Here is a 26,391-nt window from a genome sequence, read left to right as displayed (position 1 = left end):
TTATGGTAAATCATCTTTTTAGAACAATGTAAACACACTCTTCAATGAACGAGACTGTGGTTGTGGTTGACAAACGTTCAACTGACTTTTCATATGCCAATCAAACTGCCCTATAATAAATATTCATGTTCGGGATTCTTAGCCAATCAGAGTGCTCTGTCCAATTTTGGTAGCAAGCCCCATATGTTGTGCACAAAAGGGCTTGCAGATATGAAGTCGGTCGTTGGGCACCGTTAGACCACTTATCTCTACTATTCAGTGCGTTGGACACGCATATCATGGAGCGAGGTTGCACTGACCGTTCCCACGTGCCTTTGTGATTAAAGAACACGGCAAACCGCACTGCGTACGCATCACTAGAGAGGTGGACTACACCCGGCCAATTACGGACTAGAAATCAAGTCTATAGAAAGTGTAGAAACTGTACCCCCTCCTTAGTAAACATTTCTCTAAATAATTCGTGGGGTGAAATCAACATTAGAAGCCAAGTGGTTCTGGTTTGACTAGCTGTGTGAAATAATCAGCAGCCTGTTTGCTAAGCCCATGGGAAGAATGCGTGTAAATAAAAACCGAATCAAGAAATTAACTCTTACTTTTACCAAGTGTGGGATTTTTCTTGGACACATGCTTTTAGAGATGCAGACCTGCAGACGTGCTTGATAGGCTTCATTTAATTTTTTTCTCTTTTTTTTAGCCATCATGTCGCATTTCAGGAGCACATAACCTATATGGTTATAGGGAACAGTATTTTGGGAAGACTGTTCTTTTGGTAAAGGTTTATGAATTGTTTACGGAGTGATTTGATAGAGTAGTCGTTTTGTGACTTAGGGAAGTATAGGTAACAGTTTTAGTTTGTCTTCATTTGCCTTGTTGTTTCACTTTTGTTGAATTGACTTCTTATCCTTTGAAATCCAAGTAATGTCAGCTGATTTACCAATGAACTTTTCATTTGGCATGGAAAACATCCCGGAACCTTTAAATTCCAAATTTAGAGGTTCCATTTAGTCGATTTCCATCGCAGATGGAGTTTTTACAAACAGAACTGTGCAGGGTTATGAAGTCAATGCTTTCGATCGGTACCTGCCACCCCCAAAAAGTCTAAAAGGCTTTCTTGAAAAAATGTGTTGTTTGTAGCTTGAACCTCAATAAAGTTTACATGACTTGTAGCCCAACAAGCTCATTCTGCAGATGGTCTTGAGTATTGTCTTGTTGCGGTAACGTTTGTTAGGAGAACGTAGAGTGGTTCATAAGATACTTTCAAATTTGCGATATGTTAGCGTTTTGCTAGTGGAGGAAAACAGATCGACAGCTGGAGGGTTAGCCGGCGGTACTTGCGTGCACACACCGCTGACCACAGCAGGCACGCATCACAACTCTTTGGATGCGTCACATGTGACTTCCTCCTTGGCTGTTTTGACCGGCACAATGGAAATTCAATCGTCTCAAATAGTATAATGCCATTGCTTTTAAACCAGGCCATTTTTCAAATCAAATGCATGCAGTGCAGAGCAGTGACTTCGTCGTGTTGCCGCAACACACCCTGGAACGGACCCGAGATAATTATTAACGAAGAACCAAAAACTGACCTGTTTATTCCGTTAAGGCCTTCAGTCATCCGTGCGCTGTTCTCTTCATGTACGGTGCCGAACACAACGTGAATGCCAGACAGTTATACTTGATATAGAACTGAGCCTCAGAAGTGATGGAAATGAAGCGACTGAAAGCGTTTTCTCGCACACGTTGTTCCATGATGTTTATTGTCCAGCAGAGAGTGGTCACCAAGGCACTTCTTTTGTTTTTGGTTGTATTTACGGTGTTCGGATGTACGGAGTGTATCAACACGTTCAACGCTACTGCTTTTGGCGCGAAATGCGTGATTCACATAGGCGGTATGTTCGCTTTCCCCAACAGTCCTTTGATAGGTATGCAACAAGAGGTAGCGCAGACGGCACTGGACCACATCAACAGCTTGGACGGGATCCTAGACGGTTACCACCTGATCATGAGATGGAACTGGACTGGGGTAGGTACTTGCCAAGAAATTATCTACCTATTGAACTCAGATCAGCTTTATTTTGATTGTTGTCCATTTGCTACGAGAACAAATGTGTAAACAAAAGTCAAAATGTTGTCTCGAATCAATAAGACGGGTTAAGCGGGTCTGTTCTATTGACGTCACGGTCGTGTTATTCCTACAGCTTGCTGCTAAAACTGTGGCTGGCCGTCTGCACTACTAAGAGCACGATTCACAAAGTGCTAAAAATCCCACACAGCTATCAGCACACGCGATATAAATAAAAAGAATGCTACGCTCAAAGTTTTGCAATAAAAGGTGCACAAATATGGAATAATTTGCCAGAGCAACTCAGAAGTATAGACTCCTTAGGGACATTCAAATCAGAACTACGGAAAGCCATGACCAGTGCCTTGTAGTCCAAAATGCTGATCTATGGAATTGGTAACTTGGTTGCCAATGTTCATTGGAGCCGGATCGGGAATTTCCCCTTGCTCTTTTTTCCCATAAGGTTTTTGCGGGGTTTTCGCCCATCCCGTGATCAGTATTTAGTTAATGAAAGAGTGCTTCACTGAAGTTCTGAGCACAGCTCATACGCACGCTAACTTGGCTGCACAAGAACAAGGTATACCCCAAGGGGTACATGTGGGGTGCCACGGCAAACGTCGCTCATGTCCTGTATATGCTTTTTTGGTTGCACATCACGTGATCGATTCTCGACAAATAAAAGTTCGCACTAAAGTCCCTTGCTTGGCTTGTCTGTTCATGAGTCGGTCATTTGTTAGATTTGGTCCTTGCTGGACTGCCAGGTTGGTTTGTTGGTTGGATGTTTGGTCGAAGTGTTCCTACCATTCTTGTCATAAACAGCCTGGCCACCTGCCAGTTTAAAGAGCACCTCTAGGTAAAACACGTTTTCTGTGATTTTATCTTTTCAAATAAATATGGCTCAACTATAACAAGCTTAAAAGGTTTTTTTCTGTTCATGTCAAGATGCGAATTCTGAGTGTAGATTACGTCATTTGGAAAAAAAACAGAGAAAACAAGGGTAACCTTCGCCATGTGTTCGCAGTGGATAAACCCTTGTACATGGCCAACAATGCATGTAGCCATCGTTAGGAGGCGTATTTCAACGTTATTGGTGTAGCTAGCATGTCTTTTGTAGAGGAGGAGCAAATTCTTCGAGGGTACCTAATTTCATTGGAGGACCTTCGTTTGTTCAGTCCGAGGGTTTTTTAGCCATGGAGCATTGCTAAATGATTGGTAGTGACTTGCCGGGAGCACCCAAGAGGCAACAGAAATGTAATTGCCCGCTGAAATGACAAAGTTTCTCATATCTGAAATTTAATTGAGGTTCCATTAGCCCGATGACCAGTCTTTGACAAAAGGCATCTACTTGCCTTAGTTCAATTACAACAACCTTTAAGACAGCGAAAATGCTAGACGAGGTATAGGGGTAATCCACTTGCATAAAGGCACAAGGTCTAGATTTTCGTTTAATTCTGTTTTCAAAAAGCCCCAAAATATCGGATCAAACATTCCGTCGTTCACCATTGGATCTTCACAAAAAGCAAAGATTGTTACTGCAAACTAAAGCATATAATAATTTTATTCTTTAAAATATTTTCTTTTTTCAGTGCTCTCCACAAAAAAATCACAGTTCGCTGGCAGTATAATATGTAGCGTTTAATCAAATCAAATCAAATGTTTAATCAAATTAAATACCCATAGAACAATTATGAAGAGCACTAAATGAATCTATTGCAGAAAGCACTTTTGCATTTCAGGCACATATTTCGAAATCAGTATAGAGTAGTTTGCTCGCTGAAGTTTCCAAAACCTCGATGGTGCCAGTCCGAAAGGATTTCATCAAGTTTGTAAAGATGCAGTGGTCGGGTATTACACAAGGAAGCGATACACCTGATTTTGACCGAAGTGTTAAAATAAGACTAGCTTCCTAAACCTTATTTTAAACGTTTGAATTATACTGTATGAAAGAACTGACTATAATGGTATTCATTCAAGTGTTGTTTGATTCCCACCTGAATATGGATCGACATGTGTCACATATTTGTAGAGTGGCATTTTATCATCCGTAAGATCTCCTTTCTTTCCCAACGACTTAAAGCTGACCAGCACTGCAATCTTGGTTCTTGTGTATTATTAGCAAGGCTGACTACTGCAACAGTCTGCCATAATGGATAGTCTGATTCTGATGAGCTATGAATGGTCGAAAATGCTTGTGCTAGACTTGTGTGTGATTACTAAATGTAATAATAATAAATATAATGATAAATAAATATTGTCAAATCCTCCCTCTTTAGTCAGATTACATCGGTTACCTATTCGACAAAGAATTTCATTAAAGTTACTTCTGATCACACATCAGGCTTTACATGGTTTACTGCTAAGTTTTACATTTCTGTGCTGATAAAACTAAATGGGAGACATTTGGTGGTAAATTTTTCAGCATTAGGGAGACATTGGCTTTTCGGGAGACGTTTCAGTGTCTCCCTATTTTCAAACTACCAGAAGAAGGCCCAATTTAATGTCAATATTTTGAGAGATGATAGTTTAGGGCCTAAAATGATAACATACAAAGTTTGGTTCAGATCAGATTAGGGAATATTGAATTATGGGACAGTAAAGTTGGAAAAATTTTGCACGTTCTTATGGGAATGTCTCCCTGATGACCCATTAGAGGTAATGTATTAAAATTGCTGCTGCTTCTCCTACTACTACTGATACTACTACTAATACTAATTATTATTATTACAGTAATGCACGTTCACGAAAATCGCTCTCACGTAATCTTTGCGGTTCACAGGCCAGGCTGACACTTAACCATCCGTATATTTGAGTCACGGTTACTCTTGGAGATCGTTGATTTGTTTGTGCTGGTTTGCAATGACTAACCGTTTCACGTAAGAAATGCAAAGGCTGTTGATGGTGTATATTTCAAACTTTGTTAGAAATATCTTTATGGAGGCTTTGCCTAATATATAACATCGTGCGCTGAGTTTGGGAAGTAATAGTTTTTGTGATGGGTATGTGTACAGTAACTGCGCAATATAAATGTTATCATCAGTATACACTAACTGTTTTAATGAAATTTAAAATATCACTGAACTTAGGAAGATTTGAATAACAATTCACTGAACTGAAGGGAATTTTTGCGTAGAAATACGCACTTGATAGAAACGTTTTTTTTTCATTTCGTCTTCATTAGTATAGTTGACTTCTTGTGCAGTCCCAGTTTCTGGGCTGCTCATGATTCTAGATTTCCAGGTCTTGCTTATAAATTTTCTCCAGGTTTCCACGAGTGTTTTGAAGTCACGTACGTGCATGTGCAAGGTCACTCTTTCAAAGGCTGCGCCTCGAATTTGGGATCTCAGATATTGAAGAAATGTTCACTTTACAGATGTTTTGTAAAGAGTCGTACAAACTGACCTTGATTTTGTTCGTGACAGGTTGGTGAAAACACAGGAACAATAAAAGACCTGCGGTGTAATTTTTTGGGGCGAATTCATTTCAGACACACTGCACTGCGGGGCCTTGAAAAGGGCGACTTGTACCAAATTTGCGTTCGTTTCATTTCCTACTGCCTCCCCAGCTCAGAGAATGAATGAAAAGATTAAAAGCAGCAGTGCCTAAAAATGCATTTCAGTCAAGGTTATGGCAGTGTAGTGTTTATTATGACCAGGGCAGTAACAATTCATTAAATTGATTCCCACTTGTCATTCAAGCTTCATTCGCTGGGTTTGGCAGGTGGCTAGAGCATAAAACACTTACCCTTCGGGTTCCGGATAGGCCTAGATGTAAGGCAGAAATATCAGTATTGGACTCTTACTAATTGTTATTGGTAACTTAATAAGTTTCATAGCTCAGTCATACATCGCAGAAAACGTACGGAAGTTTAAAAGCACATTTCTTCTAATTGAGGCTAGACTTACGCGTCCAAACTTGCAATATTGCATAACCATTTTAACAAATTAAATAATGCTTTTGATTAGCGTTGGTTTCCGCCAGAACATTTCCAGCTCCCTGTTGAGAATATGCTGCAAATGCTATCCGAAAGATTGTAATCTAATTTATGTTTAACAGAAAAGCATTTGATATGTTCGTTTTCACTATATAATCGATATAAGCGATAGAGGGTTTCCAATTTTTTTTTTTACTTTTAAGTACGTCACGTAAACTTTAGACAAAATTATAGAAGAAGGCTTGTTGATACATGTCTGAAAATAGTTTTAGAGGAAGTATTGCCGTCTTTACCACATACACCACTCTGATCTGTTTGAGTGTTTTTAAAAATTATTTCTAGGCGACTTGTCCCTAGTCACCCTCTAATCAGTATATCCTGTGAGCAGTTAAGACTATTTTCTGTTCGAAAAATACCTTTGCAGCGAGCAGATCCGGAGGAGGGTTTGCAAATACTGTACAATTTGGCTTACAGCGGACCTCCTGTGCCAATCTTATGGGGCCCTCTTTTGTCGCAGGAGGCGCTCATTGTCAACAGAGTGGCAGCAAGGTACAACATTGTTCAGGTGAGATGCATTTTGTTTTTCATGTCTTCCGAATGTACGGTGGAATTTCCGATTATTACTAGGGCGCCAATTAAAGGAGACGAGGACTTCAATTTCAGTTTTGCATATGGTGGAACTCTTGGACACAAATCAGATCATGTTGTGTCCCTGGTACTAATCAAAGTTGTCCGTACTAACCCGACCGAGGATTGAAATGATTATCATGCGTCTTCCAAATCGTTCACGCTTAAACTCAAGGTTTGATCTTGGACCAAACATATAACGTACCAATAGTACTAGAGAAATTTTGTTAAGAGTGCTGAACATGTTTTTCATGTCTTTACAGATTAAAAATACGCTGACCCATTTAAACAGGTGAGCAATAACGGAAAGCGACGTGGGCTTGCCGGGGGGGATAACACATAAGGCGCAAATCAGTACTGTGTGAATCAATAGCACTTCACAGAAAGAATTAAAGGCGCGAGTCAGTGTCGTCATATGTATTACATATTAAACTAGACCGCTGATTGGAAAACGTGTTGTCTCAGCGGGGTAGCTTTTCAGAAACGACTCAGGATTCTTTAAACATGGCGGTTTATCCGTAGAAGTGCCACCTCATCGTCTGAAAAGCCCGAGCCATGTTGGTGGCAAGCGTTCAACGGCTACTTCCGAATCTGTTGCCGGGAGCTAGGTCTTGGACTTTGCTCCATTATAAGACACATTATAGACGTAGCCGTAACTCTGGTGCCGTTTCGGACACGAATACGGCCTTCTTTACGTCCTTTTTTAAAGTCTGTTTTCCTCAGCATAATTGTCAATAAATAGAGTCACTTGAAAAGGAATTGGGAACAGTCTATGTGCGCATCTTCTTCTCTTACATGAAATAATGTTGACAAGGAAGTGCGTTTGTGAACCAGCGAAGTGCAGTTCCCACAAAGGAGCCAACACTGCAAGGAAAATTGCGCCCTCTTGTGGTCCCGCTTGGGGCAGATTAACAGAGACAAAGCGAGTTTTATCGCGCGGCATTCCGCTACCGTTTGTCTGTGTAGATGGGCTCCGTTTGAAACCAACAGAGGTCGTTTCATTTTAACCAGAGAAGTCATGAATTATTAACGGACAGATTGGCTTACCGTCAAGTCCAGCGTTAGGAGATCGCTCTGTGTATCCGTACACAGTCAGAGCCTACTTCAATGACAAGGCAAGACTAGTAGGCGGGGCGGCATTCATCCAGGAAATGGGATGGAGGCGCATTGCTTTCATCTTCGAGGAAAACGCCTTCTTTCATAACGTAAGACTGCCCTGTTTCGGATTTTTTTCCATATCATGTTACTTATCCCACTACCAAGCTGAATGTCCTATAGTTAATGATAACTATTCGGATCTGCGTTTGTCCATTGCCGAATTAACAAATGAAAAGGTGTAGGTTGATTTGTACATGCACACTCGAAAACGACGACTTTAACTTGAACGTTTGTTACGGCAGTTTTGCTTGCTCTCAGGCAGTGTTATTGAATAAAGGCAACATGTACGAGAACTTAGATTTAGTCCTTTAAGGAAGGCTGCAGGGACAGGCACACCGGAATCTTGTCGTTTAGTGGCTTATCAGTTATTTGCAAATTACAACTGTCGCACGAGGCTGACCACATTTTCCGTAGCGGGCAATGTTCAAAAATCGATAACACGAGTCCTTTTGGGGCGTTTGATTTAAAGCATATGAAGGATTTCCGTGAGATTTTGGAAGCAGAGGAGATCAGAATTGACGCATCTGAAGGAGTCAAAAACATCAATGCGTTGGATATCCATCTAGAAAACCTCAAGGTATGTTAAGGAAACGGGTTATTGAGGTTGGGGTTGGAGAGGTCCTCTAATTCCTGGTCTGTTGTCATAGTGCAAGATGAATAAAATAAAAAATTAAAACGTAACTTGTTACAGTTGATTTTCCACTTGAATGTAGTATCGCAGTTTAATGGGAAAAAATTATTAAGCTCACGTTTTTGAAGGAAGTCCGGTAGGTAAATCTTGTGAAGATTGAAATTCAAAGGTGCAAGTTATATTTCCAGCATTAAAAATGGAAAAAGCTGTGTCCAGTCTAATCACTCAATACATTGCACAGCATACTTTTCATGACGTCAGCTTGAACTCGAATATGAATAGAATTCGTTTTAACTGAATTCAGATTCATATAAATAGGCATAGGCATTCGGAAAAATAGTCTTTTGAGAGAGAGTATGTGGATATTGATACGCCACACCCTCTATTTTAAATCGCCATGACGCTGCAGTCAGCGAACCGTTTGCTGCGGCTTTATATATTATGCATTTCTGAATTCAAATTCAAGAATTCCGATATGGAAGAGTTACCAAAGAAAATTCTCGTCCAATGGACGCGAGCAGTTCTCTCCGATATAGGGAGGCCCTTTGCAGGAGCGGATCCGAGGGGGGGGTCAACCTCCACCCACTCTGACACAAAAAAGGTAAAAATGGGGTAAAAATAATAATAATAAAAAATAGCTAAAGTAAGTGCACCAATATCCTTGTAAACAATGTATGTCATGTAGAGTGTTTCATCATCGTTTCCGCTTGTCCGCAGAAATGAGACATTAACAAATCTCCGGCATGCCCCCCCCCGAAAAATTCTGCGATAAGCCCCTGCTTCGCCATGGACTTCTTGTTTATTTCGTGTGACATTCATGCAAGCTTTACTGCTTGCAGTTGACATTATTTGGTCTGCTTGTAATTGTAGCGCCAAGATGTCAGGATCATTTACACTGGATTTTCCAACAGGGCTGCGATACTGAAGCTTTTCTGTCAGGTGAGTTAATGTCAAGCTGCAAAGGAGGTCTGTGATGACGGTGGAGAGGACAGTGATAACGAGAACAATTTTGCCGAGGGTACTCGTGGTAACGCTACGACAATTGCGACAATGATCAGGACAAGATGTTTATTTTTTATGATGAAAAGGTGGGCTAACGATGACTATGATGGCCTTCACAATGAAGATTGCATCTCAAAAGACGAATGCGTGTTTTATTTCGCTTTCACAATTTAAATCATTAATTGCAAAGATCTTTCTACAACCATAACAACTATTTGTGATTTGTTCTGCAGGCTTATAAAGCCAATATGACGGGTGCGAAGTACGTGTGGATATCGCCCTACTGGACAACATACGCGTGGTGGGTGAACCCCCAACGGTCAGACACTGAACCTTGTACGGCAGAAGAGATCCTTGCTGCCGCTGATACATCGATTCATTTCAACGTTAATTATCGCTCTAAGAGACTGCCAGAGTTGGATTTCAACGGGGTGGTATGTGAATCATTTATTTTGTCCCAGTTAACAATGGGACATTAGTCACGTCAAACTCACGTGGCTGATTTGATGTGAATCACGTTTGGCACCACACGTGATACATGGTGTCCCAGAAAAAAACAAATGCTGAGGAAAGGGGTTAATATGCCCAAACCATGAGATATGATTATAATGTATAAGGATCTCCGAAAAGTAGAAGCAGTATTCTTTCTGATGATACCTTGATGGAATCCCTCCTTTCATACATGAATGAACACCATTGTCTTGAAAATGGGGCATTCGAACTCACTTGTAACACTCTAATGTCTGTGCAGGGTGACTTAATCAAAACTTGAAAAAGACAATTAATTGTAACAAGCAGTGTTCTCTGAACCATGGTTGCTGTTCCCTGTAATAGAATTGTGAGAAAATTTTTCTTCACATCGTGTTCTTGGACACTGTTATTTCATTGGTCAAGAAAAGCCCCTCGGATGTTAATATCTACATAACTGACGCCACAGCAGTCAACTATTGGTAATTGTATCCGTTTGGTGTAAATTGCAGAAACCTTTACCAGAGCATTATGACTACTACGACAGTATCTACCCATTCAGTAATAATATCATACCGATTACGTACGACGGCATCGTATCTGTAGCACTGGCCCTCAATGCCTCCATAGCGGACCTACAGCGTCTTCAGCCCCCTCGTAGGCTTGAAGACTTCAGCTATTCAGATGTGGACATGGCAAGGGTGATTTTGGACAACGCTGGCAACATAGAGTTCCTTGGATTGTCGGTAATTATTGCATTATATATTAATTGTTTATATACTTTATCAATACTTTATTTGTCTATTTCATTAATTAATCATAATTCCCACTGGGTAAATATTAACAATACTATTGCTTAAACCTGAGCAATTGCTTTTGAGCTTGGCCTTATTTTAATGGTTTAAGAATTATGGTACATTAAACAGAGCGGTAAAGAAGAAACTGCTTAGTAAATAGAGCGTATGCGAGTAGGGCAGAAGTATATTTTTCTTTATCTTTGACAAGTGCGTGGAAACCTGGTTTCCATATGGTGGTTTGCAACCCAGACCGGCCGTAAGACGCCAAGACGCAGACAGTCGCGGAAGAGATGCCGCGCGACGTCACATCACCAAAAATTGAACAAAATGACACCCGAAACTCGGGAAAATGTTGGCAAAATATGCCCTCGTTAGGAGGCAACGTTTCAATGAAGCCAGACTGATACTCCAGTTAACGGTCAGCTAGTTTGTTGACGATTAAGGCTGCATATGCTAGTAATAAGGAGAAATGAATAAAATGAGTGGTACTAAGACAGGAACATCGTTGTATGTCCGTCATGCCAGTGTGCATGTTTGCATAGGCCTACTCAGCGACTCAACGCAGACAGTCGACAAGGTAGAACCAGGCTCAACTTTGCCGATCCGCCTGGGGGCTAGTTTGCGTTATGTCTGGGTTATCGGCGATACTTCGGTTTGACATGTTTCCATATGTCTGTGTTGTAGTTTACGTCTTGATTGCGTTGCTCTCTTACGTCGATATGGAAACCAGACTGAACATGAACATAATGCATCACCAGTAACCGCACTCTTGGTGTTTCAATGACGGCGACGTACCGGTATTATGGCACACGAATCCGAATTCGCCAACCTTTGTACGAGGTCTTACAAGTGTTAATTATGTGTGGTGCATTTACAAATACTAACGTATTGGTTGTGATTTCTTAATAGGGTCGAGTTCATGTTGAAAATGGACAACGGAGAGCGGAAACAGTCTTCATCGATCAGGCTCAAGGTGAAATAGCCCGTCGATATAGAATCATATCCGTGTGCTCGGAGAAAATAAAAATCGATTGATATCGTCAGTCTCCTTTGATTAAACGAGATAATCAATACTGATCACGTGTACAGGATTTAAAATGGAACATATGCAGGAGTGCATCGTCAAATTATTAATTCCTTTATTAGCCACACTATATTATGTATATGAGCAAAAATTACAACCTACAGTAATTGGACAATGTCTTATAGTTCATGAATAGCACTGTCAGGGCCAGGTGTTATGGCCTCTTCCTCACTATGATATTTGATCTGGCACATACTATAAGTGCAGGCCAAAACAGTGACAGTCTTCATTTATATCTTTACAAGTGGGCTTCTCGGTGAACTGTAATTACTGCAAAACTAATCCTTAGGCCTAATTATCAAGAATCAGTTTTTATGCGTAATCAACAAAACTAGTGTATTCTAAGGGGTTGTTTTACTGAGAAAAAAATCGACGTTTCTCGCAGGTCTTTCCCGCTTTCTGTTTGCGTGCACGTAGAATACTTCATGTGGCATTTTAAGAAGAATGAATCTTATTCACTTTTTAGGTTCAAGTTTGAATAACGTAATGAAGTACAAGATTCAGGAGAACATCTTGGTGAATTCAGGCGTTTCGAGTATTAAATGGAAAGGTGAATTTCATTCTTCATTCTTTAAAGTCTTTTTTAATTTAGAGGATGTTTGCTCTGATGCAAGTAAATTGTTAAATCTTCAGCATAAAATGTGACACAAAGCTTAGGTTCAAGGGAAACGAAGAGTACCAATTTTTCCATACTAATGCTTCGGGTCGTGCCAGGAATTCGATCCTTTTTCCAGCAGTGGCTGCCGATGTACATTGATCCCAAGACAATAACGTGGAACTCTTCCGCTTCGTGCACGCATAGTATTTTCAAATAGGTCGTTTTCATCTGAAGCTGACACGCCGGTGACTCAGTTGAGTTGTCCTGGAGCCTAGTGGAATCTTTTCCTCGTTCTACGAAAAGAGTAATTACACAAAGAGAGTCCAGTTCATGAAAACAGCCACGTTTAATTCAATAATTTGAAAGTGCCGAAGGCAGGTTATTATTGTGAAGAAGTTTTTTTTTGTGGTCAAAGTTCAGAACATTTGTCACCCTTTCAGTGTGGTACAGAATAATCGCTACACTTCTCTTTGATTTGAATCAAATTATTCGGCAGCGCGTGCCTGCAATTACATTGGCCTTCGCAGCAGCTGAATTAAACGTTGCTTGAATAAAATTGAGTGAGACAAAAGTTGAGATTTTGGTCACGGAAGAACACGGCATTTTATCGGGGGGTGTCAAAATGGTTGTTACAAGTATTTTGAACAATATCTGAGAGTACAATAACTCAGTGTTACGGTTTGACAGCGATATCTTGAGGAGACTTTAGATGTGACCGTGCATTGTTATACACTCTTACTTTCACCCTCATGGACGCAAGACTCAAGGAATCGGTTGATTTATTGACTTCACCTATATTAGCTACTATTCATTTGGGTGGGCACACTTTGCAGACAGATCTTCTTTAATTGTTTAGTGTTAATTTTGCCTATAATGTACATTTACCAAAAGCAACGCTAAAGATAAATAGCTCCCTGGATTTTTTTGAGCCGATGTACATTCTTTAGATTTCGGTCGACGCCCAACCATTCCTCTATAGAGGTATTTGTTACACACATGTGTCCTCGCAAACATCTCTTCCTTCGAGTAGAAGTTCAAGTTTGTTGGGAAAACATACAGGTGTGGCTTTAATTACGTTTCTTTGGCTCATAATCTTCACACAGGTGGTCATGTTCCCGTGGATGGTATAACACAGAGATCTAAGATCCTTGAAGTATCGTCTAGCGTACGGGCGATTCTGTTCTCCCTGACGTCGATCGGCGCTGTCTTGGCGTTAGGCCTCCTCTTCATTAATGTCAAATACAAACACAGAAGGTAGCATGAACCTAGTTTGTGACAATTGGATTCATTATAGGCCTACTTGATGGGGTAGAGGGGGTCTGGGAGTTCTGATGTTTTGAGTTACATTCAATATCTCACGCATGCTATTCAACGTTTAACTGAAGGTCCAAACTGGCTAAAAGTAAAGCTTTATTTTGTTGGGGATGTTGCATGGCGAATCATTCTTGTTTCTAAAATACAAAACTTTTCATGAAGTGAGTGCCAAATAGACAGTTACAAAAGGGATCGGTTGTCAACACATTCCTGCGATAAAAATGTGACCAGATCCTACAGGGTTACCTTTTTCAAGGTTTGGGACAGTTCTGTCGTGTGTAGGAACATATTTCCGGGGGGTCTGTTATAAGGTGTTCTTTTTGTCAAACAAGGATTATGGAGATTCAATCTGCTCTCGAGTTCAATAAGTGTATAGATTTACTTCTTTTCAATTCACCTAAAAACTTTTACCCATGTGAATGATTAAAATACAGATATAATCTGGTTGATATAAAATAAATAGCAGAACGAAATCCCATTCTCAACCCTATTGTTGTTCCTTTTGTTTGTAAATCCGAGGGCCATCAAGATGTCGAGTCCCTCCCTGGGTAACCTGACTGTGGTTGGTTGTTTGCTTCTCTACGCCTCTGTCTTTGCCAAAGGCTGGGACATGACGCACTTGTCAGATACGGCTATCGTCGTCAAGTGTCATGTAAGAGCCCAAATCGGACACGAAATGAAAGAGGCAGCCCCTTGTCATTGTTGATCTCCTGTTCTTATCCGACCAAATTCGTGAATCAATGACTGACTTTTGATGGAATAGATTGCAAATGGATTCCAGCCCCAAACCCACATATGCAACAAGGTATGAGACGGAGAGAACCCCCCCCCCCTGCTTTGTGTTGGTCATTGTCTCGCAGGAATCTGGGGAATTCCTTTCAGACATCTTGGGGGATGTGTTAAGTAACAATAGTCTGGAATGTGTATAGGGATTGGACATGTGGGGGGGTACCCCTCGGTCTCATTTCTTGCTGGGTGTACAAACCTGAACCATCACCTGGTTGATGTAGACCCTGACTCACCTCCAACCACTATATACTCCAGCTGGAGTCCACTCACAAGCCACCTGATTGAAACCACTATCTCGATCTTATCCTTACCAAACTCACTCCAAAGTATGGCGGTCATTCCGTTCACACGTAGGACTATTTGAAAGATAACTATCATTCGAGCATATTACCGATAAGAAAAAATTGACCCGGTTGAATAATGGTCAGAATTAAGGACTACCCACAATTTTCATTTCATTGGAAGTATTTATGAAATTAAAAAGGCCTAAGGGTCTATGAAAACGATTTGCCATGCCTTTTCATTTGGCATTAAGCTCTTTACTTGAGTGGATACCACAGAATGAATTGTGGGAGCATTTTGGTCTCATAAACCGTACTACTTCTCCCACAGACATTAAAAAAAGTTCTTCATTTTGAAAGCCAAGTCATTTGGCGGTTCATTTCACTTTGCTATTAAAAAAGCCCATTACTTAACTCGACTATGACGACTGGTGACATATTTTGTTCAGTCTCTTCAGAAAAAGATTAGTCCGTCCACGTTTTTCACTAGTTCCAAGACAGGTTATTAATATAATGTATCTCAAGAATTTTTTCATTTCACATTTCATATGTTTTAGATGGAGAGAATTTTGATCATCGTTGGGTTGTCGTGTGCGTTTGGTTCCATCTTCATGAAGACGTACAGGATTCACGCTATTTTCACCGTTGCGGTGAAAAGATTCAAACGAATTGTGAGTAGTCTTTGAATTACGCTGTTACGTATGGAAATGAAACACTCCGATTCTGTACATGACCAATAGCTACCGCGCAACACAACATTTCTTCTTCCTGCATAACTGTCCTAATTATTCACGAGAATTCGATACGTTGTTGGTGTATGTGTATGTACTGCAGCATAATTATGCACAGGGCCTACACGAAAGACGTGTCTCCACCTGCCTAACTGTTGACCTGCATTTACTACATTTACTAACTCACTTTTCACAAAACACAAAATAAGGAGGGCCTGACGTTTCGATCCTAGCAAAATTTTTCTTGATAAAGATTCTGATATCGATCGAAAAGCCAAGCCCTCCTTATTTTGTGATTTGTATTTTAGGTCACTCTAGCCAGCAAGCAGTTTGCAGCAGTTTCGTATTACGTTCTAAAGTACTTTTCGATTGATATTTTGTGACATGTAGCGCTTACCTGACTGGAAACTTATTTGTGGAGTCTTGACGGTTGTGCTCGTGGATTTCGTAATCATTACTGCGTGGATTGCCTTGGATACGACATCTGTTAACAGCCGACATCTGGAGCCCCTAGTAAGTGCTCAGCGGATGGTAACTAAATGCAGCATGATAATAATGTACTTCTATCCAAACAGTTACAAACAAGAAATAACCGTCTGTTTAAGAACATATATAATGTTGATGTCGTTGCTTTGAACAGCTTGATACAACCGAGCCCGAGAAGGAAATATTCGACGTTCCTGTGATAAGGTATTGCAGCAGTGAGAATGCTCAGTACTTTACTATCGCCCTCTACGGCGTGAAGGGAGTGCTGTTGACCTTCGGTATTTTCTTGGCCTGGGAGACAAGAAACATTGCCGTGTCTCAGCTCAATGACAGTAAGAATGCTTATGTATGTTTTCAACTTTTTAGGTGTGATTATTGTGTGAAAATTTCTCAAGAGAGCAATTCACAGCACGAACATTTGGAAGTCTTTAACAAGTTTGTGTGATAGGCCTACTGTTGTTTTGATGGTAGGTAAGTACATCGCGGCGTCAGTGTGTGTGGTTGCCTTGACTGTAACCGTGACTGTCCCAACGATGGCTGTCCTGGGTGATGACGTCAATGTGACGTTTCTTGTTATAGGGCTGGCCATTGTTATCGTCAACACAGCAGTGCTTTGTTTGAATTTCGTTCCAAAGGTACCTTTTGCCTCAACTTTATAACACTAATTATTTATATGGAAATAACTTAGAGATTACATTTGAGTTTTTTAACATACCTGGTTGTACTCGGGTCTGCGATGACAGCGATAGTAAAAACGGATGAGGTTATAGCTGCTCATGATTTTGATGGCTGCGATCACAGAAAAATGTATCCAACGATGGTACATGGCTTAAAGAAGTTGGTCACATTTGTTGTCTGGGTCAGCTAACATTTAAAGAAGTTTAAGGTACAAGTTTTTTTTTATTTAGGTGTACCTCCTTACATCAGTTGACGAGAAGACGATCAGTTTGAGCATGATGCCCTCCCAGGGGTGTAGTGAGTCCACGACTACACACACCTGCCGGTCACAGGACAAGGAAGATGTCACTGAACTGGAAAGACTTCGAGGAAAACTGAAGCAAGTAAGAGTTCAAGGATATCAAAAGCTATCCTCGCTTAGTTTTTAAGTTTGCTTTTGACTTTTTTTCAAGGTCCTTCTAACACGTTACTACACGTTACTTTTAAGGAGCAATTTGATGGGTTCTTTGTGAGAACAAAGTTTGCCCATACTTTCACAGAGCTGCTAAAAAGTCTCAAAGTGTTGTAATGCATTTATGTACTGAGGAGTTTTTGCATTATGTAATTGATTAGAAGAAAATGCATGAAATGTACAGGATTGAATTCGCGATCGAATGATGCTAGTTGTGTGCTGTCTGTTTTATTAATAAACTGTACTCATATTTAAAAAGAAATATTAAGGATTTGTCAAAAGTCATGTTGTATGATTTCTTTTTTTCAGAGGAAAGCAACACTGCTGGTTTTGGCCAAGGATATTCGAGTCATGAGCTGGACCGAACGAATTTGAATGTGCCTAGGTGTAAAAAAGCTACTGTTAAAAAAAGCACTTAAAACACTTAGCCTTTATTTCTAGAGGAGGACACCCTTTTCTACTGTGATGTTATAAATCCACGTCTTGTGTTTTATTGTATACATGTTCTCTTGCGGAAGCTGGGATTTACACGCATATAATTATGAGCGAGAAATAGAATAAAAGTTGTACTTGTGCAATGGCCATTATTCTTGAGTTAACCATTTTCGATTTTGTTCTCCGTAGTACAGTACCTTACTAGCTGTGCGAGCGCCCGTAGCATATTGTAAACGTATTACAGCAATTTTCTGACGGTAATTTACAGTCATTTATTGGACAGTAATTAACTTTAAAAGTAATTTGTTGCGGTAATTTCCATTAATCTATGTTATTATGCAGTTTCTGTCTTCATATTCTATATACATTTATTCCATATTCATGATATACAGTGTATGGTGTCGGGCCACATATTTCTAAGTTTAGTGCATCATTGTTGTAAAGTGGTGTATTATATGCCTATAGGTTTCTCGCTCACATTAAATAACTAACAATAAGGAACCTTTGATACCGCTAACATACACTTGTATTCTTGATGTTTGATTATTTTGATAAATTTACTGTAACTGCTGAGGGTGGGACCTTAACTAAAACTTAAGCACACGCATCACGTATAGGATGCACCACCTATATGTAATCGTGAAATGAATACTGCATGTAGATGCAGGTGGAAGAATGGTCAACATCAACTTGCCCATTTCTCAATTCCTGACTGTTTCCCAACCATTATATATGCAAATGGCTCTGCGTGAACCCCCCCCCGACTACCGTCCAAGGTACATTTTGGGTACTGCTTATTAGGGTTATTACAACCATGTGGCAACCTTATTCAGTGAATAAGCAAAATACGTCACATGGTCTTCAAACGAAACTGTTCCCACGTTATGAAATAGATGACATGTGCATGTGTCAAGTATTTACAGGTGTAGTACATACTAATACAAGTGCATAAAGCTCACCTTGAAGGTTTTTCCCATATTTAATGTTATGCTATAATTTCGATTTGGGGGCATTTGAACACATATGGATATGGCTTGTTAGATAAGACGGGGTTTTGCTTGCCCGAAAGAAAACTTGGGGAACTATTAGTTTGAAACTTTTTCATTTTTCATGATCTTGGTAGTTTAAGGTGAGAGTTGCATGCTAAGAGGTACTAGTAAATTATCCACTTTCAGGAATGGGGAAATGTACATTTTAGTTACTTATTGTAAATTTTTCTCTGGAGGATTGCTGATCTATTATACGACTAGGGCGCCATCTCACGATAGCTCCCCTCCAGTTTTCCTTTTGATGCAGTTTTTCGTAGTGCCTCTTTGGTTTTCTACACTTCTGAAGCCGTAAGGGGCTTCTCAGCTCAGAAATATAAATGATGAAAATACTGTGCACAGTTAACACAAATCCTACATATTTTGAAACTTGTCGTTTGTAACAACACAAGTGAAGCTTATTAGTTAAAAAGCACAACCGAATATGACTTGCTTCAGCCTGAAGTCGTTTCAATAATTACTGATTAAACAATAAAGCGATGTGCCGATTACACGGAGGAATGTCACCTGATTCTCCCATATTCCCCTTTCCTGCGGTCAAAAATTAATGCTAACTGTGTTTGCTGTAGGAACAACCGGAAGCTGTCTGCATTGAGTGCAACGAACCTCTTTGTAGGTGTGTGCGAAAAGAGTTCCATCTAGTTTGAAAGTTCACACATCCATAAACAACTTTTTTTACAGCCTCGATCTCAGTTCGTTGTTGTCCTCTCTCGACACACACGTTGCAGTTCCCTGTACAACCGCTGCAGTTCCTCGTCCCGCTGTTTTAAGCACAAACGTTGAAAATTATTATAGGACACTGGGCTGTTGCTGTGGCTCTCTCTCCATTTAAAACAACAATTGCTGACCCTGGCTCAGTTCCCGCCGTGGCCATTGTTTTGATTTTTTTCAATCCCTGCTTAAACTACTTAAAGAAACCTCCTACACGTTAATTTGTGTAAGATTTCTCAATCGAAAGAACAACTTTTGAATTCATGTATATTCATATTTTGTTTACCTGTTGACATTTTGAGCGTAATCCATTCAGTTTACTGCTGGTATTCTTACTGGATGAACTGCTTGTATTGGTCGTAGAGGAACTACCGTATCCCATCGATGACATCATGCTCAAATTGATGTCCTTATCTTGGACGGTGAGCAGAAGATACACCTATCACGCAGAGATTTGGGGGAAAAAATACAATTTCCCTTAATTATTTCACTCGACATGGAAACCTGGCATATTTGAGGAGATTCGTGTTATCCTAAGGTGCTCTCAGTTTAAATATTATAAACCAAACACACTGTGAAAATGCCCCAGATTCTGTGCTTTCATAACACAAAATAGATTGCGTAGATGGAAATGAAAACGTTTCCATAAAAATACTGTTGCTTGAATGATTTGTCCCCTAATCATTTCAAGATAATTGCTGTTCTTTTCACTGAGCAAAATAATTTTGAACAACATTGTCAAAGGAAAGTACACTTTAAAAAGACCTAACCATATTCCGAAAATTTGCGTCGATGTTTTGAATATAGGTAAAAAGGAAAAGTTTTAGTTTCCTTGAAATCTTTAACGTTTACAGATGAATTTCCAAAAATGTAACTGCACAAATTTCGACAACAAGATTGCAGAAATTATTAATTCACTATAATGGTGTAACAATTGTTTTAAATTTGTATTTCATTAATTTATTTATACAAGCAAAAGTAAACCCGAAACAACAACACCAACAAGACACCAATACGTAAGAGACACATACATCATGAAGTTACAAAGCTGGGGATAACCCGAAAAGCTACTTATAACGGGGCATATTTCCATCGAAGTCCTTAAGAACACAAAAGGTCAACTTTTTTCAGTCCTTTCAGACAAATAATATAAAGTTCAACTTTCATTTCAAATCAAGATTGCCTAATGCCCTCAAAACAAACACTGACACAAACTAGCAACAAAAATAGGACAGAATGTCCATAAATATCGTCTCCCAAAAGTGCTGACTAGAAATTTAAGACGTCTCTTAATAAATAAACTTTTTTTTTTCAAGTACAACCAAAGAAAAGCCAGAATATTTGGTTCGGCTTTTCATTCAAAAAACAATGGTACACACGAAGCAGTTAAACCTCATATTCGCTTTATTCACATGAATAAGAACTGGAATACCTTGGGAATGAAGTTCAGGCAAAGCACTGTTGTATTGACGACAATAATTGCCACCCCGAGAACAAGAAACGTCATGTTGACGTCATCCCACAGGACAGTAATTGTAGGGACAGTCAAGACTATGGTCAAGGCAACGACATACACTGAAGCTGCGATGTATTTACCTACCATCAGAAACAAACATAAAATAGACCTTGAACCGAACCCAACGCAAAGTTTCCATGATGTCGTACATACTACTTTCTTTTAACAAAAGAAAAGAAATTTCTCTGCCTCTCGGAAAGTGATTTTTTTCATTTAGCATTCTTACTGTCATTGAAATGGGAGACTGCAATGTTCCTTGTTTCCCAGGCTAAGAAAATGCCAAAGGTCAGGAGGACTCCTTTCACGACGTAGAGGGCGATAATGAAATAATGCTCGTTCGTGCTGCTGCAGAAACGAATCTCTGGAACCTCATAGATCTCCTTCTCAGGCTCGGTCATGTTAAGCTATATAAAGATAAAAACATTTAACATGAAAATGAAATAGAGGTACACCGAAATTCCAAAAAAAATGTTAATGCGTATTTGAGGGAAGCCTGTAACTAAAAACTGAGTTATAACATACGGTATTGAATTATTTGTATTTTAATGTGACCTTTTCAATCACTTTTTTTTCGTATCAACTAGCAGTATGAACAGATTATGTCGTCTATTCAATTCCAGTGGGCAGCGTAAAGGCTATATACCAGGTTGTGTGTTTTGACTTGGGGCAGACGTAATGCATACATCTCAAACTACAATTTTCGTACCCGGGGCTCAAGGGTGTGTCTTTCAACGGTCGTCGTATCCATGGCAATCCAAGCTACGAATATCGCACAATCAACTAAGACAGCTGAAAACACTCTGACGATAAGCTTCCAGTCTGGTAGGTCCTGAAAGACGTAATTCGCATTCGGGAGAGAAATTGAGGAAAGAAGCAAACATGACCTATAAACAGTGGCGTAGATGTGCTCAGGTGGCGAGGGGGGTACACTGGTAGCAGCCTCTTCACTGAACGACCCTAATTGTACTTTGTACCCGCAACTAGACCTCATTACGGCATCGCCCAAACATCATCACTTGACATGCTTTGGGAATTGTAATAAATCTTTTCAATCAGTTTGAATCACCGACTGAATGCCAATTTTTAATGTCAGTACATGGGGATATAGCATGTGCAAGAGAGTTTGCTGAGAATGACAAGACAACGTAGAATAATTATGATAGAGCTGTTCTCCCCGAGCTCATTATGTAAAATACATGGTCATGTAGCTGTTACTGCAGCAATAGCGTAATAAAATCGACTCGTGGTCGTTTTATGATCTTTCTTCTCATTAAGCTAAACCTGTTTACTTACTATTCGTTTGAATTTCTTGACTGCAAGAGTGAATATAGCGTGTATCCGGTATGTCTTCATGAAGATAGAAACGAACACAAATGACAGCCCTAGGGAAATCAGAATCCTCTCAAGCTGAAACCAAAGAATCGGTGAAGAAAATGTAATGACGCTAGGAAAAAAAAACCCACTTGGAAATTGGTCAGATTCGTCGTGTTGTACCGGTGATGAATTCCATATGAGCATGGATCGCTTACAACACTTAAGAGCACAAAATGAGACGCGAAAGAAAGCAGACGTTATCAAGAGCAAGTTGACTGAGACGAAGGAGGGAGGTAATCTAATGTTCAGCTCCCATTAAACAGACAAACTTGTTTCGGGATCGTTTCTTGATATGTATGTGTAAATAAAACACTTTTCAACTTTTGGTATGAAGTTTTGAACATTTTACAAAATTATATCTAACATTTCCCTGCTTAATAACAATGTGCAGTGTGAAAAACTTTAAAATTTTTCTGTAGAGCTGTTTTCACCCACTGTTTTGTTTTTAACAGTAAGTTTATAAGTAAGTATATAATTTGTTTTATGATTTATGTTCAAAAAGCTGTGTCCTCTCCGAGTGATCCCGGTTCACCAAATCCCATGTGTTATCGGGTTATTGGGACGTGATGCCTGGCTACATGGTGTTTCAGGTTTAATGGCTTCTGGCTGGTGTCCCCCGAACAAAGATATTGACAACTGGTAAAGGCTACCAACGTAGGGCTGGGTAGCTCAGTTGGTAGAGCACCAGTACGGTATTCCGGAGGTCGCAGGTTCAGATCCCGTTCCGAGAAATTTCTTTCTTCATCTTTTCTAATCATAATTTTAAGATATAGGACTTATACTTACGTGACACTTGGCTATGATAACTGTATCCGACATATGCGTCATGTCCCAGCCTCTGGCAAAGACAGAGGCGTAGAGAAGCAAACAACCAACCACAGTCAGGTTACCCAGGGAAGGACTCGACATCTTGATGGCCCTGCAAGTAGGAGACAATGATCTCATCAGACCATCTTCCTAAAATGTATAAATTTTTAAAAATCAGCAGTGTGTTAAATTGTATCTTTACTCTTTGATTTCCAAATACTGGATTTAGGGAAAAGGCGATTTAAAGTGAAAATCACTGTGAATGTGTACTTAAAAAGTTTAGGCGTGACAAGGATGAGATCAATGACTTTATGAACGTGACGCTAAAAATGTTCTTCTTAATTGAAACTATGTTAATTTAATTGATGACTGCACATGTATGCCACGTTCCACAAACATTGGAATGAAACAGACGAGTTCTTTGAGCAAAGTGGCCCCCTCCAGCTGGAAAAAGAAAAAGATTGAGTGTACTTCTCACTGAAGTATAGGAATTCAAGACGAGAGCTTCTTAACAGCTTTTAATTTGTCATCAAGGCAGTAATTTCTTATACGCTTTTTGTGTGTTGCATAACGGGTGGGCATACAGAGTTGGCAGCCAGTATCAAGCGCATTACCTGCCAGTCTGGAAGATGAGGCTTCAAGGCATAAACGCAGATCAATGGCACCATGCCAGCCCTTCTATAGTTTGTAATTTTTCCCATCAGGACTGTACAAGATAATACCAAGTGCTTGATTTCCTGTTAGTCTGTTAAATGGGGAAAGTCAGCTCAGCACAACGAATGCCTTCCCCTCTCTGTGACTTCCTCTGACATGCATGGCATTTTACATAGTCAACAGAAAAGACTAGAACATTATCATCTTCTGACTAAGGCGAGACGAGACATCAGTTCGAATCCTGCTCCTTAGATTTTGATACCTTCCTTTTCCAAGTTCGTCTTAATCCCCATTAAAGATATTTTTAAGTCTCTTTCCCTCGCGCAGTTTCTTCACAAAGCCGATTTAGCTTTTCCTTTCACACTTCTACCCAGGGGAACAAAACAAGACCCGACAATTTCACATCGAGTGGCATGATGGGTTTAGATATTGGGGTATGTGGGATCGGTCACCTTTTGTCTCTGTATCTGATGTTGATCACGAGGAAAGTAATTGCTATGGCGGCACCGACAGAAGCCAGAGAGTATAGGATTGCTCGGATTGTAGATGATATTTCAAAATTCACAATTCTAGTTGTAACACCGTCAACGGGAATGTGATCGCCTGTAGGTGGGATAGACAAGTTGTACTGTGTTATGTATTGGATATCAAGTCAGGCAATGCTGTTACTAAACCTTAAACCAAGGTATCCATGGAAACAGCTTTAAGCAAGGGGAACACTGATCACTGATTTTACTCAATACGGGCGATTCACAGTAGTGCGCCTCCAAGAGTTTGCAACGCGTTGGCCAATCACAGTGAGCGAAATTTGTTGACCCAATGCGCGTTTGAAAAGGGTCGACAAATTTCGAGCGTTGTGATTGGCCAACGCGTTGTAAACTCTTGGAGGTGCGGTATTGTGAATCACCTGTATTTCCAGGTCCACCGACACCGACCTGCCATTTGAGGAATTGGGAGAAAATAAGAGTATAGAATTACAGGAATAATTCAGGATCATAGGAAAGAGGGTAATAAAGGATTTGAATCATATTTAATTGTAATCAAACCTGGACATTTGAACCGCAAAAGTTAATGTGAAATAAAACTCTTTATAATTGAAACAGTTACTTTTGACTCCCTTTGTCTCCCTCCTTGGCATCCTCAAAAAATAATTTAAGTGGACTTCCTTAAATAGATGGCCTGTCATGACAGTATCATTTTACCTTTCCACTTGATTGTAGAAACTTCTGAAGTCTCTAGAAATTCTTCCAGTGTTGTACTGTAAATCATGACGGTATTCAACTTGGAGCCTACATAAAGTGAAAAAGAACTATGCAGACCGCACTAACTATGATAAAGCTCCAGTTTGTCTCTGTAATGTGACTAATTCGTAAGCTAACAACCAGACTGTCCAGTATGATTCCTAAACACGCTTTACAAAATTAACACGCTATATATCTTTTCCCTGAGAGCTCCACAACTCGTGTCGTTGTTTTTATCATAACCATACTGTTATTTGGCCCATTTAACAAATCTCCGGCTATATTTGGCCACAAAAATTTTTCCCTTGTGTGCTCTTCTATTTAGGCCCCCACTGGATCCACAGGAAAGTGCACTCGAAAACAAAGACTGACTTCATCAGTACGCAGACCTATTCCGTACTACTAATAATTTGCACAGGAGATTTCGTTATACGAGGTACGCGGTGGCTTCGAGCCCAGATCGGCGGTCAGAAGAGTTTTTTATTTAAAGTAATAACTTGAAGAAAATTCTTGGATATTAGAGGACCCCAAATCTTTCAACAAATTGAAAACAACACGTGTGTTCCCTAAACACTTCTCTGCATTCATAAGCCTTACCTTGAGCCTGCGCTATCTGTACCTTGTCCCAAGTTTGTTGACCGTTCTCTATTAGAACCCGTCCCTGTCCACAACAAGCAGAAGAAATTAAACTATTTTTGAAAACTTCTGAACTTCAGTATATATAAAGTGCGTTGGGTAGCATGTTCTCTGCGTGGAATTGGATGGTTATCAACCATAGGTGAAGTGCCCTGGCACAACTAGAATGAACGACTGCCTCCATTGTATGTTTGGGGGAAAATGAATGGACTTTCTCCGCTTATGAATCTCAGAAGAAACCTGCATGTTTAACTGCATTTTTATCAGTTACCTTTTTCAAAGTTTGCCACTTTTGTGCCTTCAAGATCATCAGTTTATGTGATCTTACAAGCTTGAGTTTCCGAATTTAAAGTTAATTGCCTGCCATTAATGGCTTGATAGGTATGTGTGTGTTGTCATCGAGGAATCTGTTACTTGTTGACCCTTATTGGAATTGTTGTACGACACATAACAAGGCAAAATAGTTAAGGTAAGTACTACAGCCCGTCCCCCCATTGGATATTACGTAATTTTGACGGGCCAGATTTTGTCCCAAGTGACCCTCATTAACATAAATGTGGAATGTTCCACTTTACATGGGGATACAGGGTAAATTTGGAGGGATAGAATCAAGGAGCGTAACATCTTATGTATGTTTTGTGTTTTATGGTGAGCGATGTCATTTTTACAGATACAAAGAACTGTTTTGTAAACTGGGAAGGAATAGGGTTAGAAAATGTGGTACACATTGACCTTTCCTGTGAAATTATTGCACAACAGAATGAAATATGATGATAAAAATAGACGATGAGTCATTGAAAAATACCGACTGGCCCAACAGAAGGTCCTAAAGTAATCAAGGGGCAGTAAGCGATAATCCCTAGACATGCAATGGACTGCACGT

General features: G+C 39.9%; 2 protein-coding genes and 1 long non-coding RNA gene across 3 annotated transcripts in view; 1 reads left to right on the top strand and 2 right to left on the bottom strand.

Annotated features, from left to right (window-relative positions):
* The first annotated feature begins 1,518 nt into the window (after positions 1 to 1,518).
* Positions 1,519 to 19,075, top strand: LOC110978535 (gamma-aminobutyric acid type B receptor subunit 2-like). The gene is made up of 17 exons (XM_022233600.2): positions 1,519 to 2,023; positions 6,418 to 6,558; positions 7,658 to 7,825; positions 8,248 to 8,355; positions 9,280 to 9,348; positions 9,645 to 9,845; positions 10,392 to 10,625; positions 11,586 to 11,649; positions 12,227 to 12,310; positions 13,462 to 13,612; positions 14,192 to 14,324; positions 15,300 to 15,413; positions 15,864 to 15,986; positions 16,114 to 16,291; positions 16,431 to 16,594; positions 16,868 to 17,020; positions 17,398 to 19,075. The coding sequence occupies exons 1-17, from the start codon at positions 1,703 to 1,705 to the stop codon at positions 17,461 to 17,463; spliced, it is 2,472 nt and encodes an 823-aa protein (XP_022089292.2). The 5' UTR covers positions 1,519 to 1,702; the 3' UTR covers positions 17,464 to 19,075.
* On the bottom strand, positions 12,266 to 15,998 carry LOC110978537 (uncharacterized). Its single transcript, XR_002598088.2, has 3 exons — positions 15,871 to 15,998; positions 13,434 to 13,582; positions 12,266 to 12,651 (listed from the first exon to the last, which is right to left on the bottom strand). It is a non-coding gene; the product is annotated as an uncharacterized LOC110978537 (long non-coding RNA).
* The window catches only part of LOC110978574 (gamma-aminobutyric acid type B receptor subunit 2-like), a 20,716-nt gene continuing 13,291 nt past the window's right edge, over positions 18,967 to 26,391 (bottom strand). The window contains exons 8-17 of the mRNA XM_022233678.2: positions 25,470 to 25,533; positions 24,834 to 24,920; positions 24,084 to 24,234; positions 22,957 to 23,089; positions 22,090 to 22,203; positions 21,503 to 21,625; positions 21,023 to 21,200; positions 20,713 to 20,876; positions 19,567 to 19,719; positions 18,967 to 19,330 (exon numbers count right to left, since the gene is read on the bottom strand). Coding sequence (XP_022089370.2) covers positions 19,259 to 19,330; positions 19,567 to 19,719; positions 20,713 to 20,876; positions 21,023 to 21,200; positions 21,503 to 21,625; positions 22,090 to 22,203; positions 22,957 to 23,089; positions 24,084 to 24,234; positions 24,834 to 24,920; positions 25,470 to 25,533 — 1,239 coding nt within the window. The 3' untranslated portion in view covers positions 18,967 to 19,258. The remainder of the gene's footprint in view (positions 19,331 to 19,566; positions 19,720 to 20,712; positions 20,877 to 21,022; positions 21,201 to 21,502; positions 21,626 to 22,089; positions 22,204 to 22,956; positions 23,090 to 24,083; positions 24,235 to 24,833; positions 24,921 to 25,469; positions 25,534 to 26,391) is intronic.

Source organism: Acanthaster planci, linkage group LG07 (genome assembly GCF_054643075.1).
Source record: "Acanthaster planci isolate LZ-2023a linkage group LG07, COTS_SCS, whole genome shotgun sequence".
In the NCBI taxonomy this organism is placed as follows: domain Eukaryota; kingdom Metazoa; phylum Echinodermata; class Asteroidea; order Valvatida; family Acanthasteridae; genus Acanthaster; species Acanthaster planci.
This window is presented reverse-complemented; position numbering and strand designations above follow the sequence as displayed.

Coding starts and splice junctions, on each gene's coding strand:
- LOC110978535 (XM_022233600.2), top strand. CDS start 1,703: ATGGAAATGAAGCGACTGAAAGCGTTTTCTCGCACACGTTGTTCCATG. Junction 6,559..7,657: donor CAAGGTACAACATTGTTCAG/GTGAGATGCATT, acceptor ATTAACGGACAG/ATTGGCTTACCGTCAAGTCC. Junction 13,613..14,191: donor GTCAAATACAAACACAGAAG/GTAGCATGAACC, acceptor TGTAAATCCGAG/GGCCATCAAGATGTCGAGTC.